Source organism: Oryzias latipes, chromosome 7 (assembly GCF_002234675.1).
Source record: "Oryzias latipes chromosome 7, ASM223467v1".
NCBI lineage: Eukaryota > Metazoa > Chordata > Actinopteri > Beloniformes > Adrianichthyidae > Oryzias > Oryzias latipes.
Genome location: NC_019865.2, coordinates 7,695,541 through 7,713,155, shown reverse-complemented (window position 1 = coordinate 7,713,155; position 17,615 = coordinate 7,695,541). Strand labels below are relative to the sequence as shown.

The window sequence follows — 17,615 nt, the reverse complement described above, 5'->3', positions numbered from 1 at the left end:
ACCAGTGTGAAGCTTTTTATGTTCTCACTGTGTGACACCACCACAACTCCATGAAAATGTAAGACATTTTGTACGTGTTAATCTTTCCTGTGAGGTGTCTAATTATCCAACTTTGTTTGCAGACGATGACAGTGAACCCATTTTAGGACTGTGGTTTGAAGAGACCATTTCTCCAACCAAAGATAAAGTGGCTCCACCGCCGCCTCCACCTCCACCACCACTCGAAACATCTCCAAGACTGAAGAGCCCAAGCAAACAGAATCAAAGTGAAAATGGGAACATTTTGGCTGGTCGAAAGGATCCAGAACTGGTAAATTCTCTTGTTAATGGCAAACTTGGCTGCAACTATTAAACGCTCTGACATGTTGGTTTATTTGTTGTTAAGGTGATTAAGGGGTATCTGGGTGCTTAAATCTTGCATCACTTGACCTTCATTTAAAATTAGAGTAGACTTACCTAGTTTCTTTAATGTAATAAGCTCCAACCAAACAAATTAAAACCTTTAATAAGAAAGTTGTGTTAAATTCACCGCATTTGATTTACCGTATTTTCTGGGCTATAGAGCACACCTGAGTACAAGCCACACCCCCCTCATTTATAAAGGATAAGCCATTTTGTACATACACAAGCCGCACCTGTCTACAAACTGCATGTTATAACGACTCAATGAGTAAATCACTGATAATCCTCCACCTAACACTATGCGACTACAAAACAGCCTCAGAGAGGGTGATATACACAGCTTTAAATCCTATTTATTTGAACACACCCACAATCAGCATGGAGGTCACTTCTGCTCACAGCCCCCTCAGTCATGGTGAGGAACTTAAAACCCACAATTCCCCACTTCGCATGAGTCTTAGGGGCCTAAGACACTGTGTTGTAGATTGAGGATGTATATGTGCTGAAACCACGTGCATGTCTAAGAAGGAGCAGGGAGCTCCAGCGGAAGGAGGGGAGAGCTCGAGTGCAGTGCAAGAGGGAGTGAGAGCAAGAGTAACGAAAGTGTGTTTGAGGTGTGTGTTTATGTTTGTTATACAGAGTGAAAGAGAACTGTAATAAATGAAAGTTTCCCCCAGAAGAAAATGAATGATTCTTTATTAAGCCACTCTGGAGGCTCTTAAAGTCGGAACGGGGAAGTGAACAACCGAAGGAAGATCCGCCTTTGGCAGGGAGGAAAGAAAGAAAAAAAATAATCGCAGGAAAGGTTCAACAAATGATATATTTACAAAGAAAGACAGAAACAGTTTTCAAAGTTTTAATAATATACCTGAGCTTTTCTTTCCAAACAGTGCCTGTGACACGGCAGCAAGATGGTGGTGACAGGGGTGGTTAAAAAAAAAAAATACTGGTCAAAGTCACTGAGAGCAGCTGTGACTTATAAGCCTTTGCGCAGAGGCAAGCGCTGCTGCAGCACGTGCACGTTGGGTCTAATGGCATCAAAGGATTGTGGGATGCGGCCAAAGTAGGGCTGAGCATGAGGTTTTCTTTTTGTTGCACCATGACTGAGGGGTCAAAGAGCAGAAGTGACCTCCATGTTGTTTGGCTGCTTGTGGGTGTGTCAAAATTAATGGACTTGTTGGTGGAAATGGGATTGTACATTCAGCTACCTCTCCGAGACTGTTTGAGGCAGCAACGCGTACATCATCATCATCATCTTCCCCGTGTCGCACACTTATCTTATCTGCTCGAGCGCTCCTAGCGGCCGTAAAAAAAATGCATAAATTAGAAGCATCATTGAATAAGCCGCAGGGTCGAAAGTGTGTGACAAAAGTAGCGGCTTATAGTCCAGAAAATACGGTAATTAAAATACTGTGGTGGACATTTTTTATGTTGTAGACACTGTTTGCTCATGTAAGACTACCATTTTTTTTTTAAATTATTATTCTTAATTTAAAACGATTTGTTCCTGCAGTTCCTCAGCTTGGCTTCAAGCATTCTCAACTTTATCACCACCTCAATGTTGAAGTCCAGGAACAACTTCATCCGCAACTACCTTAGTGTTTCTCTCACAGAGCAACACATGGCTACACTAGCCAGCATAATCAAAGATGTGGATAAAGATGTCAAAGGTAGGCTTTAAAATCATGACCAGTTGGTTAAAATTGTTTTCTTTACCATGTTCAAAAACTGTAAATATTTCATTGTTGTTCTTCAGCTTCCTCGGATGAAGTGTTTTCTCTAGCTTTGTACCACTTCAACCACACCTTAGTGACGTCAGATCTTCCATCTCCAGCCTTGCAGGTAAAACGAATTCCATCCGTCCACCCATCTGCTTCCTTTTTGTATATATTTTGTTCAGAACTAAAACTTTTAATGTATCAATTGCTGTTATTCACCTTTTTTTCTCCTTGATAAGGGTGACCCGAATGTCTTCTTCTTGTGTCTCTTGCAGAACACGCTGCTTCAGCAGTTAGGAGTTGCTCCCTTTTCAGAGGGTCCCTGGCCTCTATATATTCATCCCCAGTCATTATCAGTTCTGTCCAGACTTGTTCTCATATGGCAGCACAAAGCCAATGTGCAAGGAGAACCAGATGTTCCAGAGTGTATGAAAATCTGGGAAAGGTATGGCAATTTTTACACTTACTGGTATTAATGTGTAATGTTTAGGTCAAGAGCTTGCCACATTTTTATTAGTTATGATGAAAAATATTAGAGTTTACAAAGAATTGACCGTATCTAGGTGAACAGAAGCCTTTTTGGACAACTATGTTTGGTTTCAGTTTGTCATCCAACTTTGTCCTTACTATCCTTTTTCACAGATTTTTAGGAACCTTGAAACAACACACCGTCCAGGGTTCTATTCATGGAGAAGATGACCTTAACGTGGAGCACCTTCAACTGCTTCTGCTCCTTTTCCACAATCTGTCTGAACGTGGCCGCAGATCAGTCCTTACGATGGCCACCCAAGCCATCACTGATGTGGCTCAGGGCAAAGACTCCCAACTAAAAGCTGTGCCACTCAACCTGGCTCGCCTGTTGCTGCTTTTTGACTATTTGATCCGTCACTACTCCAAAGCCCCCTTGTACCTATTTGAGCAGGTACAGGCTCATATTTATATAATTACCTTATCATCCTGATATTTTCATTTAAAAAGCTTTAACAGTTTGATTCTTTTAAACCAAAAACCAATTTCTTCAACTGTTTGCTTTTCTTTTAGTTACACAAACTATTTGTTGCAAATTTTTACATTTGAATGGTACACAGTTTTTTGAAAGGTTTATTTTTTTACTTTCAATTTGCTCACTTTTTTTTCTTGCCACACCTAAGGACATTTAAAGTGTACTTTATCATTGATTTTTTTTTTTATTTGAAACTATGATCCAGAGAAATCCCAACACTGTCCATCTAAACTAATCATTACAGGTTCAGTACAACCTCCTTACCCCACCATGCGCTGGGTCGGGTTCCGTCCAGGATGGGGGCAAACGCGGCAGTCTCCCACTTTACTATGGATTCAAGGAAGTTGAAGAGAACTGTGCTAAACACTGCTCATCAGGTAATTAAGCAAAGTAGATGGAGATGCTAGATGAAAAGGTTATGTTAACCAAAACAAGAAAAAATACTTAAACATTCCAGTGATCCTAAATGTATAAGATGATGTTGGAATTGTATTCAATAAAAGTACGTTTTCTGAATGTATCTTTACTGTTTTCTTTAAGAATCAAACCAGCAGCCCAAATTCTACTGTGTGCTGTCTCCTGAAGCATCTGAGGATGATATTAGCAGACTAGACAACAAGGTAGGAGTTACGTGTTCATATTATCTGGTTATCAATCAAAATTTCAACCATCTTTGACATTTAACATATTGTAGTTCTGTTTTAAATTTAACGTGATTGTGACTATTTTGTTGCAGTCGGGTTATGGGTATTATTCCCACATTTTTAATATGGATACATTGACTTTGAAGTCAGTTCCTCTTAGTATTGATTTTTAAGAAATTACTTTTATTGAGGATAAAAAATGCTATTGTGGAGCAAAAGGTTATGAACACAACACATCAGTGCTTATTTTTAATAAAGTTCAAGCAGTATTAAATTTGATAAATGTGACACTTGTTGCGCAGAATATAACCTCAATCGAGTGTGTTGCGTTTACTGACCCACTGACATTCACAAAAGGATTGCTTGGGTTTCAAAATTGGGTATTTAGCAAAAGCTATTTTGTTGATAATCAAAATTATCGAAACAATTCAGTCAGTACTTAAAAAGTATCAAACTCAATATCCAGCCCTATTTTTCAAACGGAATAATTTAGATGAATGTGCTGATCGAAGTAGAGCTAAATGAGGAAAGAACCTTTTATTCTGTTGGTTTCATTTAGCTGTCCTTTGTTGTTTTATTGCCAACAGCAATATTTATCGGTTTACTTGTTGCATTTTGCAAATTAAGTACATTATGCAATGGTGCTGTGTGTGTCTATATCTACATATATATGTATATTTTTGTCTTTATGACAAGGTGTTTACCTAAATGTTGACATGATTTTTTGCATTTTCTTGGCAGGTTTTCCCAAAACTGTTCAATGGGGCAGTTAAATATGATGAGCTGTATGCGTTGCTTGTCTCACTCTTGGCAGCAGGCTCTCAGTTTGACACAGCCAGACGACAAGAAAACAAACCCATCACTCCTGTGGTGAGTAGAAACTACTTGAGGTTCTTAAAAAAAGAAGGGTTTAAGATGTGAAGCAAGTTCAGCTGAAAGTTGTTTCATTTGAGTGATACAGAGATTGCCTAGAATGATGTTACCGACGAAGTAAATCTGATCTACAAGATGAATAACTTAAAAAAAAAAAAAAAAAAACTTCCACTAAGATACATTTATTCATAAAGGTTGTTTTTATTCCTACCACAGGAAGCCTGCTCCCTTCAGTACTACTTTCTAATACTTTGGAGAGTTCTGGGTGTCTTACCGCCCTCCAAAGGCTTCATTGAGCAGCTGAAAAATGGTTGCAGTGATCCCAGTGAGAGTGACATTCTGCACACACTGCGGTGGTCCTCACGTCTGCGAGTGTCTACATACGTGAACTGGATTAAGGTTGGCCGACTCCTTATTACAACAGAGTTACCTTTAACACATCGGGCACAATGTGCCAAGAGTTAAAGGAGCATACATTTTATCTGTGCAATTACTAATCTGATAACTGCATCATTCACTTTCACAGCTGTCACAGCTACATCTGTGGGCTTATATTTCTTTTATTTTTTGTAATGGACCTTTGCAGCTTCTAAGCATTTGTTTCTAAAACTGTACACTATTTTGTATTTCAACATCACAGGTAAAACTCGATGCTGCAGATTTATCAACATGTTATTTATACCATCTATCTGATCTGTACTCTGTAGCTTTTTTTTATTTCTTGCAAACATTTTAACTGACTGTGCTTTATAGTTAACTACAGCAGCTTTTTGCACAGTTAAAAAAGTTTATATAAAGATAATCATGAAAACTCAGAAGAGAAATGTATTTTCTTTTGTTGGTACAACTTGGGATTTAAAAAAAAAGATTTTTTGGTTAATATGTAGTGCAAATGTTTACATAGATGTAACACAGACACACAAGATATAATGCGTTTTAAGTGTGTAATGTTCTAACTTTGGGGTGTTTGAATGGGACATTAACAGGAGCACTTGGTGAAGCAAGGGATGAAAGCAGACCAGGCCGCCTCTCTGGTGGAGATGACAGCTTCTAAATGCAGCACAGTTAAATATGATGTGGAGCTTGCAGAAGAATACATTGCCAGACAGGTAATAAAGGACCTAGTTTACCGTATATTAATCATAACTAAAACAACTATTTACAAAGTTTTAACCGTTTTAATGCTTAAAAAATGTTATTGTTTTGCAGATTTCCACCTTTTCAAGTGTCGATCCAAATGCTGTTCTTCCACTTCATCAACTGCCCTCTCTTCAAGCAGTTTATACCCTGGATGCAGTCATTTCTAAAGTTCAAGTTTCTTTAGATGAACATTTGTCTAAGGTTGCTATTGAGGCGGACACTATTAAGTCCTCTGACATCACAAAAAACCTGCTCCCTGCCACACTACAGCTCATTGACAGTTACACGGCTTTCACGAGGTGAGAAAGGGGACTGTTTGTTTGTCATCGACCCTGAATTTGTGAATATTCATTTAAAAAGCATTAACAGTTTGATAACATTTTTTTCTAGTATCCCTTTTTTCTCAGTCTTCCATGTTTTGCATCTTTATGCTCTTTCAGAAACAAGTTTTATCTCTCTGTCATTGCTAGTTTTGCTTTTGTGGCATCTTACCTGGAGTGGGATAAATTGGCAAATTTTCAAGAAAACAGTGTTGTTATGTGTAATGTGTGACAGATCTCAGGGTCAGGATTGCTGGTCATTGTCCTTTTTTTATTTAGCATTTAATGTTCAGCAATGTTTTCAAGTCTGATTTACTTTTCAAACATCTCCCTTTTTGTGACTTATCCAGTTTTTAAAATAATATCTTGTTTTGACCAGATCGTATTTGTTGATGAACATCCCAGAAGAAGGGGAGAACAAGCAGAGTAGTGCAAAACTCCAAGGTTATGCTGCAGTTTTGTCCATTGGCTCTACCAGATGCAAGGCTAACACACTGGGTTTGTTCAATATTGACACTATTTGCTCTGATATATTTATTTTAAGTTTGGATTTTTTTCACTCCATGGCTTTAAATTAAATTCCACAGGTCCCAGTCTAATGCAGAACTTACCATCAGCTGTTCAGACAATAAGTGAGACGTGGAACAACATCCACACAAATGAGTTTCCCAACATTGGCTCATGGGTATGTGAGGAAATTGATTGTAAAATAAAGTCACTGTTGCCAATTTAAGTGTCCTAAAAAAAAGCTTCATCATTTGTTTAACACATTTTATTATATTTATTAAATTAGCAAAAGAAAAAACGAAATAAAAAACATTTGCAATTGACCTTTTTTCCCCTCTTTTCATTCCATTTTATGTTTGTTTATTTATTTCAGCGAAATGCTTTTGCCAATGACACCATTCCAGCAGAGAGTTACATCAGTGCCATCCAAGCAGCTCACCTGGGCACCTTAAGTTGCCAGTCCTTGCCTCTGGCCTCTTCTCTTAAGCACATCCTTTTGTCGTTGGTTCGCCTCACTTTCGACCTCATTGGGTAAGTTCCCTTTTGAATTTAAAACTTTAAAACAATATCTAAACAATTCCATGACGTCGCAGTTGTTTGCTTGTTTTTTAAAACTCCATGTATTTAATGCTGGACATTGTTTTGCTCTTTCAGCACAGATGAGCTGAACCCTTCCCAGGTTGTAAGCACGCTGATGCCCCTCCTCCTGGAGAGCAGCACAGAGAGTGTGGCCGAGATCAGCAGCACCTCACTGGAGCGCATCCTCGGCCCCTCAGAGTCTGATGCCTTCCTTGCCCGCATTTATGAGCGTTTGGTGACTGGATGTTATAACATCATTGCAAATCATTCAGACCCCAGCAGGTACATAATATGGGTACTAATTCATTAGTTAAACTGTTTCACCACAACTTGATAATGTTGTATTCTGACGTTATAGGAAGTAAAGAAAGTGGCAATTTTTTTTCAACTTCTCACAAACATATTGTGCAGTTTGTCCATATTGATTTTTCTACTTTCCCATACGTTTCAGTGGTTTGGATGAATCAATCCTTGAGGAATGCCTTCTGTATCTTGAAAAACAGCTGGAGAACAATCAGGTTCGAAAGGCCATGGAGGAATTTTTTTCATTCAGGTAAAAGGGTCATCGGTTATTTACATATCAGCATTTTGTATTTTGAATGTGGTCTTGAATATACCTCTTTTACTTTTGTTCAGTGGTGAGCTGGTCCAGATTATGATGGCAACAGCCAATGAAAACCTTTCTGCAAAGTTCTGCAACAGAGTGCTGAAGTTCTTCACCAAACTTTTCCAGCTCAGTAAGTTTGGCGCCTTAGTTTCGATTGGATATGTAATCATTTGTGTGAGTGGATTGACAGATCCTAGAAAGTAAGCAGTAGATGGTTGGAAAGTAATGTATTACATTAAATCTACATCCATAATAAGAAGGTGTTTCTACCCTTATTGAATCACGGTTTGGTCCAAAACTATTCGGTGTACAGAAGTGTGTCTTTTTTTATGCACATTAACAGACAAAAAGGCTGCATCCATTCAGGGTCCAAGCTAAGTTGCTCTCCAGTTAACAATAAACAAAGCGCTTTTGAAAGGTGTTGTATTTTAGGACGGATCTGAATGCCTTAAAACTCAAAGACTGCATATTAATCATCCCCAGCGGAGAAGAGTCCAAACCAAAGCCTGTTGTCTCTGTGTGGCTCTTTGGCCCAACTGGCTTGTGTGGAGCCATCACGTCTGCAGTGCTGGCTGACACGTATGACCGCTACCCCACCAAAAGATTCAGAGCACCTGGAAATCGTGCAAGAAAATCGACAGCTTCTACAACTCCTCACAACTCATATTGTGCGTGACAACAGTCAGGTTGGAGAAGGAGTATGCACCGTGCTCCTCAGCACGCTTATTCCAATGGCAACAGACATGCTGGCCAGTGGCGATGGAACAGGCTTTCCTGAGCTCATGGTTATTATGGCGACACTTGCTAGTGCTGGACAGGGGGCTGGTCACCTGCAGCTTCACCGGGCATCCATTGACTGGCTGACAAGATGGTAAGAAACCAGATGAATAGTGTCTGAGGTTCAAGTATATATTTTTATTGAAACGTGTTTAAGAACAACCTGATATATGAGTTGCTCTTTTTTTTGCAGTAAAAAATATTTAACACAGAAAAATGTTGTGGAGAAAGTGAGTGCAAACTTGTCCCATGGAAAGGTGAGCAATTTTTTCTCTTAAATTTTTTTTTATTCAAAAGAAATGTTTAGTAAGTGAAAAATAAAAACACAAACATGTATTATTCTTTAATGCTAGCATGCCAGTATGCTGGAGTGTGCGTGCCACATCATATCCTATCTGGCTGATGTGATGAATGCTTTGCGACAAAGTAGCGGCCAGGGCACATTAGCTTTGCTGATGGAGGGAGAGGAGAAAGCGATGGAAGTTGACTCCGACTGGGTGGAAGAACTTGCAGTGGAAGAGGAGGATTCCCAGGCAGAGGACTCTGTAAGATGCCATCTTTGAAAGAAACAAAATTAACATGTTAACACATACACAAACCACCATGTTTTAGAGATGTTATTTTTTGCTGCGAAAGTTTGTTTAGCTTCAAATTAAGTTATTTTCCCCCACTTTTATTTTTTTTTTTATATTTATATATTTTAGTTTTTGTTTCATATATATGTAATACTTGTTTGAACTTGTCAATGGGCTATTTCTCTAACAGGATGAAGACTCACTTTGCAACAAACTCTGCACCTTTACCATAACTCAGAAGGAGTTCATGAACCAGCACTGGTAAAAATCAGTTTGTTCCCCAATTATTTCGTTTTCTACCACAGCTTTCTTAAATAGCTTTTAATAAAATGGACCAAATAAGAAAGTCGTGTATACAACAGTCTTCCGTTCAGACGGGTTTTTCACATTTATTTTTCCTGTTTTGCAGGTACCACTGTCACACCTGTAAGATGGTGGATGGGGTAGGTGTGTGCACAGTGTGCGCCAAGGTCTGTCACAAAGACCATGAGATCTCCTATGCCAAATATGGCTCTTTCTTCTGTGACTGCGGTGCCAAAGAGGATGGCAGCTGCCAGGTGAGACCGAATACCTCAGGTCATCATGGGAAGAGAACAACAGCGGTAACTTTGGTTTGCAAGTCATTTCTCATTGACTTTCATCCAACCATTTCATGTGATCAGGATTATAGCTAGACCAAACATTTGGTTAGAGAGTCAGCCAGCTTGTGTTGTTTTTTTGTGTATTGGACAGGCCAGCTTCCCTAGCTCAGCTTTCTTGGGTTTGTTGTGGGTTTTCTTTTTTTTCATGTTGCATGTGAAGGATAGGCCATCAAAACATTTTTGGGTTTATTTGCTGTTTGTCAAACAGCAGCAGAAGCTTTCAGTGTTTGTTTGTGGTTGTGATTGTTTTTCTATGTCAATTTTTAAGATTATTGAATATGTTGTCGATATATTTGTGCAGTTTTTTTGAATATTTATTTGCCACTTTTGCTGCTAACAGTAAATATTATGAATTGGCCTCCACTAACAGTCTAAAAGATACAAATAGAGATTTTATTTTATGTATTTAAAAAGCCTGAAGTCTGTGCTAAAATGGTCTTGAGCAATAATTTAAAACATTAAAACCTGTTTAGAGTCTATTAAAGGTTTTCTTTCAAACCCCTAAAACAAATTTTCCATCATCTTTAATTATTATCACTTTTTGCTGTATCTGCCTGTATTTATTTCTCTTTATTCCCTCTTTTAACCTGCAACATCAAATGAGCTGTGAGGGAAACACATCATGTCACAGAATTCTATAGAAATGTAGAAATGTCTGCTTGTATCTGAGTCACAACAACATGCATTTGCCTAAAATAGGCAAAAAGGAAACTTTCTGACAGTTTACTTTTCACAATCTGCCACACTTCACACTTTGGTCTAATAGTTCATTAGGTAGTTATAATTTTGCATTGATTTTCTCCCAAACTTTGTCACAAGACAAATCATTTAGGATATAAATCAATGATTGGCATACCATGGGAAAGGTGACAGTACAGTGGTCCTTCACTATATTGCAGATTATCTTTGTGGTCTCACTGTTTTGTCGATTTATTTCAGTGCAACTTTGCATACGTTTTTTCCCCTTTCCCTTTTTTAATTTTTTACAGTGCTCTGTGAGCTTCCTGATTGGCTGTAGACCTTGTCAATCCATCTCCTTTGTGCTGTGTCTCTTGTACAGTTTGCCACATTTACATAAATCTTTGATGGCGAGCAGATCTTTTCTTCATTCTATAATACTTTGTAATAATATTAATAATAATACTTTGATAGTATTTCAACAAAAGAGTAAAGTGTGAAAGTATATAAGGAATCTTTGAAAAAGGTATAAAGTGTGTAGTTAGGGCTTTTTACAGCCTTGAAACATCTTTAATTCTACTTTACAGTTTATTTTTAGAACCTAACCCTTGTGATAAATGAACGCTAAACTTATTTTTTTTAAACTTCAGGCAAAAAAAGAAAGCTTGAGAACTATTGCTCATGACTTACGAAGAATGAAATGGCTTACTGAGAGCAACAAAAGAATTTAAGGATGGTTCAACACGCAATATCTTAGCACGCAGCATATTCTAGTTATTGATACTAGGTCAGATGTTGTACAGTAACATATCAAAAAGTCACTCATCCATCATTACAAGCTTATATTTTATCCTAGAGTAATGCTTGGTCGGCATGTTTAACTATTGTCGTTTGCATCTGTCTGCTGCAGGCTTTGGTCAAACGCAGTCCCAGCAGTGGCATCAGCTCCACTCTAAAAGAATCTTCAGCGTTCCAGAGTGAACTGCGAATGCCTGAAAGTGCTATCCGCCACCAGAACGCCTCACCCTCTGACAAAGGCAAAGTTACCATCTGCGATGGTAAATCTGTTGATGAAGATAAACCCAAGAAAAGCAGTGTGTGCAAGAGTATTGAAGGCTGCCAAGAGGAATTGCTGACACAAGTGGTTAGAAATACATTTTGATCTTTTTCCTTGTTCTTCAATGTTTTATGTGTCTTTTGAATGTATAAGATTTGTTAAGATTTTACTGCTCTATGCATTGTGTGACTTGATTGCTCTTTTCCATAAAAGATGGGATCTTGCACTGCAGCTGTAATCCTTGAGATGCTCATGTTTCTCATGGAAGCCATCCAGACCAATTTTCAGCAAGCATCTGCAGTGGGAAGCAGCAGCCGGGCTCAACAAGCCCTCAATGAACTGCACACTCAGGATAAGAACGTGGAGATGACAGACCAGTTAATGGTACGCTAGATTAAATGTAATGCACATTCTGATCTTTCTGCTAATCTTGTACTCTTCTTCTCAGGTGCCCACGCTTGGATCTCAGGAAGGGGCTTTTGAAAATGTGCGGATGAACTACAGTGGTGATCAGGGGCAAACAATACGGCAGTTAATCAGTGCTCATGTTTTGCGGCGTGTTGCGATGTGTGTCCTTTCTTCACCACATGGCCGGCGGCAGCATCTTGCAGTAAGCCATGAAAAAGGAAAGGTGAGCTGAACCTTTGAATTTAATTTGGGAGAAGAACCAATGTCTTTGCAATAACGCTATTGGCATGTTTGCCTTCTTGCCTTGGCTGCGTTATATCCAATGTATCATTTGACTAGTGTGTTGCATTTTCTACAGTTTTGTATTTATATGTTGTTTTGTTTCCCCTTTTCTTATCCGCTGTCTGGCAGATAACAGTTCTGCAGCTGTCCACTCTCCTAAAGCAAGCAGACTCGAGCAAAAGGAAGCTAACGTTGACCCGCCTGGCTTCTGCCCCAGTTCCTTTCACTGTACTCAGCCTCACAGGAAACCCCTGCAATGAGGATTACCTGGCTGTGTGTGGTCTTAAGGTCAGAGAATCAGAATGTCAAATGCCCAGTCTTATTTTTCAAAGAACAATTATCAAGACAATATTCTTCAGGATTAATTTTTCTATATCATATTAATAACTGTCTATATTCTCTTCATTTCTTCCAGGACTGCCATGTTTTAACTTTCAGCAGTACTGGCTCTGTGTCGGACCATCTGGTGCTACACCCACAGCTGGCCACAGGCAACTTCATCATCAAAGCAGTCTGGTTACCAGGCTCTCAGACTGAACTTGCCATCATCACTGCAGACTTTGTTAAGGTGTTTAGTCGAAAAATTGCTACATTTGAAAAAGTGTCATTCTCTGTTTATTACTGTTGAGGTTTTCTGTGTATATGATGCAAAATCCACACTTTTGTAAAACATTTTATTGTTTTTCTTTTTTGGTAACAGATCTATGACTTGTCGGTGGATGCCTTAAGTCCCATGTACTACTTCCTGCTCCCTAGTTCCAAGATCAGAGATGCGACATTCCTTTTCAACGAAGAGGGGAAAAACATCATTGTCATCATGTCTTCAGCAGGCTACATGTACACTCAGATCATGGATGAATCTAGCAGCGCTCAGCATGGCCCTTTTTATGTCACTAATGTGTTAGAGATTACCCATGAAGACTTGAAGGTACTTTGATTTTAGTTACTTCTGGAAACATAAGGAGGCAATTGGTCTAAACATTTGTATCCCTAAAATGAATTTCTAATTTTTGTGTTTTTTTGGTTTAATTTTTATATAATACTGCCAGCACTACAGCGCTAAAATGCATGTTAAAAATATTAAGATGGCAAAACATAATAGTGAGGTGATGTCCTTATTTGTAACTGCAGGATTCCAACGGGCAGGTGGCCGGCGGTGGTGTGTCTGTGTATTACTCCCATGTCCTTCAGATGCTTTTCTTCAGCTACAGTCAGGGAAAATCGTTTGCTGCCACAGTAAATCGAAGCACAACGGATGTGCAGAAGCTTTTTCCAATCACTGTCAAATGGTAACTCCATTTCACATCAACACTGTCTCTCTTTGCTTTTATGCACAACTGTCTCCAGACATAGTAATCAAAAACTAAAACAAAAAATGACTTGTTGTTCTGCTCTCTTTAGCTCCAATGGTGGAAGCAGCAAAATGTCACCTGCTCTGTGCCAGTGGTCAGAGGTCATGAACCACCCAGGTCTAGTTTGCTGCGTGCAGCAGACGACAGGCATACCTCTGGTGATAATGGTCAAACCTGACACTTTCCTCATTCAGGAAATTAAAACTTTGCCAGCCAAAGCAAAGGTAAATATAAATTGTTGTGACATTAGATTTAACCGTTTTTGTAAGTTAAAGTTGTGATTAAAAAGGATTGAAATATATTTTAAAAAGTTAATTTAGGGATTTTGTAGATATCCTGTCATTGCAAAGGTACAGACTTTGCAAAGAAAAATATTTAGGTTTGAGTTTCAGTTTCTTAAACTTGTTTATTATTGTAAATTTTTCACCAGATTCAAGATATGGTAGCCATTCGACACACTGCCAGCAATGAGCAGCAACGCACAACCATGATCCTTCTTTGTGAAGATGGAAGCCTAAGAATCTACATGGCAAATGTGGACAACACCTCATACTGGCTCCAGCCATCTCTGCAGCCCAGTTGTGGAATTAGTGTCATGAAACCTGTCCGCAAGCGCAAAACCGCTGCTGCAAGTACGTTTTTTGTCTTTTTTCTTTTACCATCTCAGTAAACAGAGTAGAACGGCTCTTTCTTCTATATCAGGGGTTTAAGACTGCAGTCTTTTACAGTTGGTACTCAGCTGTTGTCTTTTTAATGTCCATTCCCTTCTTGCTGCTGAAGGAAGACACCGGTCCTCGAGGATAACAATTTGACATTTTTTCTGCGTATAGTGGTTGCTTTTTAAAGCAGCTTATGCAGATTTTTGATCTTGAGAGCCTCTGCTGTTTTTTACATGATGGCCAGTGATAAAATAATCTTTTGTTATGTGTAATTTCCCTCTCTAAAAAAACAACCTGTTGTAAATGCATAGTCCATTTGTGGGTTTTTGACGAAACTGTTAAATATATTAATTTGAAAAATTTAGTCTTCAAATGATTAGTCATGTTTTTCAATATAATTTAATTTTACTTTCAGCCACTCGGACATCAAGTCAAGTAACATTCCCAGTGGACTTCTTTGAACACAACCAGCAGCTGACAGAGGTGGAGTTTGGGGGTAATGACTTGCTGCAAGTCTACAACGGGCAGCAGATCAAACATAGACTTAACTCTACTGGGATGTATGTGGCAAATACAAAGGTAAAGACCAGTTATTGGCATTGATCTGTTACAGAGAAAGTTTGGATCTTTAAGCTTTTAAATGTTGTAAATGGGTTGTACTTAAATGCTTGTTTTTTTTTTTTTTGTTTGTTTTTCCCAGCCTGGGGGATTCACTGTGGAAGTGGTGAACAACAACAGTTCAATGGTGATGACAGGCATGCGTGTTCAAGTGGGCACTCAGGCCATTGAGAGGGCCCCTTCCTATGTGGAGGTCTTTGGCCGCACCATGCAGATTAATTTGACAAGAGCGCGCTGGTTTGACTTCCCTTTCACCAGAGAAGAGGCCTTGCAAGCTGACAAGAAGCTTTCCATATTCAGTGAGATGAAAGACTGCAGCATTGCTTAGTTTTGTGCCTAAAATGATTGCTCTTTAGAGACTCATTGTTTCCTTTTTTTAAGTTGGTGCATCAGTTGATCCAGCTGGAGTGACCATGCTCGATTCAATCAAAATCTACGGTAAAACAAAGGAACAGTTTGGCTGGCCCGAGGACCCACCAGAAGACTTCTCCTCAGCATCAGTTAACAATGTTTGCAGTCCCAGCCTCAACCAGGGCAATGGCGCCTCAGAAGGAGATGTCACCACCCCAACGGCCACCAGTGGCAGCGTCTTGGAGAGGTATGGCTTTTGTTTTGTGCTGTCTTTGTAGTTAGCGGTGATGGTAACTATTGATGTTTACAATTAGTAATCACTTGTAGTTTAGATAATCTCAAGTGATGAGTCAAAATGTTAATCTCCTCTCTAGTAACTTACAAATAAAAATAAATACTTTTAAATACCAAAGAGTGTCTAAAGTTTAAGTTCAAAAAAGAATTCCTGATATGAACAATAGTTGCCAGTGTTTCCTTGGCAACTCCTAATATATATAGTCTACAGGGTAATTCCATTCCATCATGCATACACCAAATCATAGCCCTCCTTAAGTGTGTTTTCATCAGTTTCATTGCAGGACTTGTTCTGTACTAGTCTGAACTTGAATAGAGGCCCTTCTGGTCTCTTAGTGTTTTAGTGCATGGCTGTGTTAATCATTTTCTCTTGCATGCCTCTTTTGTTTGACTGAATCATTTAATTTCACTTGTTTCTTTCTGTGAACCTCACACTTATTTTTGTTCTTTTTCTTTTGCTCCCAAAAATACAATAAAAAGTTGTGAAACTGAGTCCTTATCAACCCTGGACCGGTTAGTAATTGCCCTTTCTCTGCTTGTTTGTATGGTTTTGTACTTGTGTGCCGCTTTGTGTGTCCATGCCTGAGACTGCAACCATGTAATGCATCATTTCCACACTTGAGGGGAAAAAAAAAACTTTTTTTCTCACAATAACATTTGCATTCAGTGTTGTTTGGCACATAGATTAGCAAAGACTGCAACCAAATGAGTGTGATTTTTAATTTTTTTAATTTTTTTTTATGGTTGTTTCTTTAAGAGTAAGATGTATAAAAGAGGCAGAGGTAATCTTTCTTTCTTTCTACTAGATTGGTGGTCAGTTCCCTTGAAGCTCTGGAAAGCTGCTTTGCCATAGGTTCATCAAACGAAAAGGTAACTCATAAAAGTTTGGTGTATTTTTAAAGCAATTTTGGTTTAGCAGTAAAATTCTATCTGTTTGTCCTGAGCCACTATACGCTTTTTAATGCGTTTGATTTTGTAGGAGAAAAACAAGACGGGAGCATTGGAGTTGGCCACTTTACTCCTTTCCATGCCAACTCCTGCAGGTGTACAGCAGCAGACCAAGGGACTTCTGGCTAGTCTGCACACCAGCCGCACCGCCTACCACAACCACAAGGTAGAAATGAATTCACATTTTTGAGTAACGGTAGTTTTTAAACTTGTTGTCTTCTTCTATGATATATTAAACATTTGCTTGTATTAAATTTCTTCTCACTTAGAAAAATGTCAAGCCATAAAATTCTATAAACTATTCTGGATTTTTATGCATGTTATTGTTTTTAAAATTTAAATATTAGCTGTGGCCTCAGATTGTTCTGAATTTTGAAATATGAATGTTACTTTGTTGGAGGGATTTTATTGCTCTTAAATTGACTTAAGGTTTCTTCCATCCTTTTTCCTTGCTCTGTAGGAACCTTTAAAGGAAAATTTAAACAAAATTCGGATCTCTTGTGTTTATTTTTAACAAAAAACTAATACATTCTTCACTTTTTCTTGTCACCAGGACCAGTCCCTGCTAAGTAACGCGGTTCAGTGTTTAAATAGCTGCAGCCGTGAGGGGAAGGAGCTTGATCCTGATGTTTTCCAGAGGCTCGTGATCACAGCCCGCTCCATTGCAATCATGAGACCCAACAATTTGGTGCATTTCACCGAAACAAAATCACTGCACCACGACTCTGGTAAGAGGCTCAGAGGTGACAAATAACCAATTAGGTCACTTATTCTTTTGTTAATAGAAGAGAACTATGTGAGTGCATTAATTATTGGGTAACGTTTTGATGTTATTTTTTGTTTACCAGGCTCTTTAAACAAGCAGTACTTCAGCAAATGGGTAACATCAAAGTTCTAAACTCTGTGATACTCTTGCAATGTTTTGACAGACTCCATTGAAGACGGACAGAAGCAAATGGATGGGGAAAGTTGCAACTTTATCGCACAGTTGATGAATAACTTCTGGAAGCTCCATGCCTTGAAACCAAAGAATCCATTCCTTGCTCCTGCTTGTCTGCCTGGTTAGTTCAAATTTTTTTTTTGTCAAAAATGTATACATGTATTTAAAATAATGTCTGTAAAAGATTTATGTAAGGTATGCACATTATAGTCGTGTTGATTATTTAATAAAAACATCACTGC

General features: G+C 38.6%; 1 protein-coding gene across 9 annotated transcripts in view; it reads left to right on the top strand.

Annotated features, from left to right (window-relative positions):
- Window positions 1-17,615, top strand: part of ubr4 (ubiquitin protein ligase E3 component n-recognin 4) — a 54,345-nt gene that overhangs the window by 14,551 nt on the left and 22,179 nt on the right. For 5 of the 9 annotated variants that reach the window (XM_011476884.3, XM_020704512.2, XM_011476882.3 and 2 more), the window contains 39 exons: window positions 123-310; window positions 1,916-2,072; window positions 2,159-2,244; window positions 2,396-2,565; window positions 2,763-3,042; window positions 3,368-3,500; window positions 3,664-3,743; window positions 4,509-4,637; window positions 4,857-5,039; window positions 5,627-5,749; window positions 5,850-6,079; window positions 6,480-6,598; window positions 6,688-6,785; window positions 6,981-7,138; window positions 7,262-7,468; window positions 7,638-7,739; window positions 7,823-7,923; window positions 8,277-8,664; window positions 8,764-8,827; window positions 8,924-9,115; window positions 9,336-9,406; window positions 9,555-9,747; window positions 11,375-11,608; window positions 11,735-11,905; window positions 11,970-12,152; window positions 12,341-12,499; window positions 12,627-12,779; window positions 12,912-13,139; window positions 13,343-13,500; window positions 13,613-13,787; window positions 13,994-14,195; window positions 14,638-14,801; window positions 14,923-15,139; window positions 15,222-15,438; window positions 15,966-15,998; window positions 16,292-16,355; window positions 16,465-16,599; window positions 16,987-17,161; window positions 17,363-17,494. In XM_011476884.3, the coding sequence (XP_011475186.1) occupies window positions 123-310; window positions 1,916-2,072; window positions 2,159-2,244; window positions 2,396-2,565; window positions 2,763-3,042; window positions 3,368-3,500; window positions 3,664-3,743; window positions 4,509-4,637; window positions 4,857-5,039; window positions 5,627-5,749; window positions 5,850-6,079; window positions 6,480-6,598; window positions 6,688-6,785; window positions 6,981-7,138; window positions 7,262-7,468; window positions 7,638-7,739; window positions 7,823-7,923; window positions 8,277-8,664; window positions 8,764-8,827; window positions 8,924-9,115; window positions 9,336-9,406; window positions 9,555-9,747; window positions 11,375-11,608; window positions 11,735-11,905; window positions 11,970-12,152; window positions 12,341-12,499; window positions 12,627-12,779; window positions 12,912-13,139; window positions 13,343-13,500; window positions 13,613-13,787; window positions 13,994-14,195; window positions 14,638-14,801; window positions 14,923-15,139; window positions 15,222-15,438; window positions 15,966-15,998; window positions 16,292-16,355; window positions 16,465-16,599; window positions 16,987-17,161; window positions 17,363-17,494 (6,252 nt within the window). The remainder of the gene's footprint in view (window positions 1-122; window positions 311-1,915; window positions 2,073-2,158; window positions 2,245-2,395; window positions 2,566-2,762; window positions 3,043-3,367; window positions 3,501-3,663; window positions 3,744-4,508; window positions 4,638-4,856; window positions 5,040-5,626; window positions 5,750-5,849; window positions 6,080-6,479; window positions 6,599-6,687; window positions 6,786-6,980; window positions 7,139-7,261; window positions 7,469-7,637; window positions 7,740-7,822; window positions 7,924-8,276; window positions 8,665-8,763; window positions 8,828-8,923; window positions 9,116-9,335; window positions 9,407-9,554; window positions 9,748-11,374; window positions 11,609-11,734; window positions 11,906-11,969; window positions 12,153-12,340; window positions 12,500-12,626; window positions 12,780-12,911; window positions 13,140-13,342; window positions 13,501-13,612; window positions 13,788-13,993; window positions 14,196-14,637; window positions 14,802-14,922; window positions 15,140-15,221; window positions 15,439-15,965; window positions 15,999-16,291; window positions 16,356-16,464; window positions 16,600-16,986; window positions 17,162-17,362; window positions 17,495-17,615) is intronic. The other 4 variants (XM_011476887.3, XM_011476885.3, XM_011476888.3 and 1 more) reach the window with 3 other exon arrangements.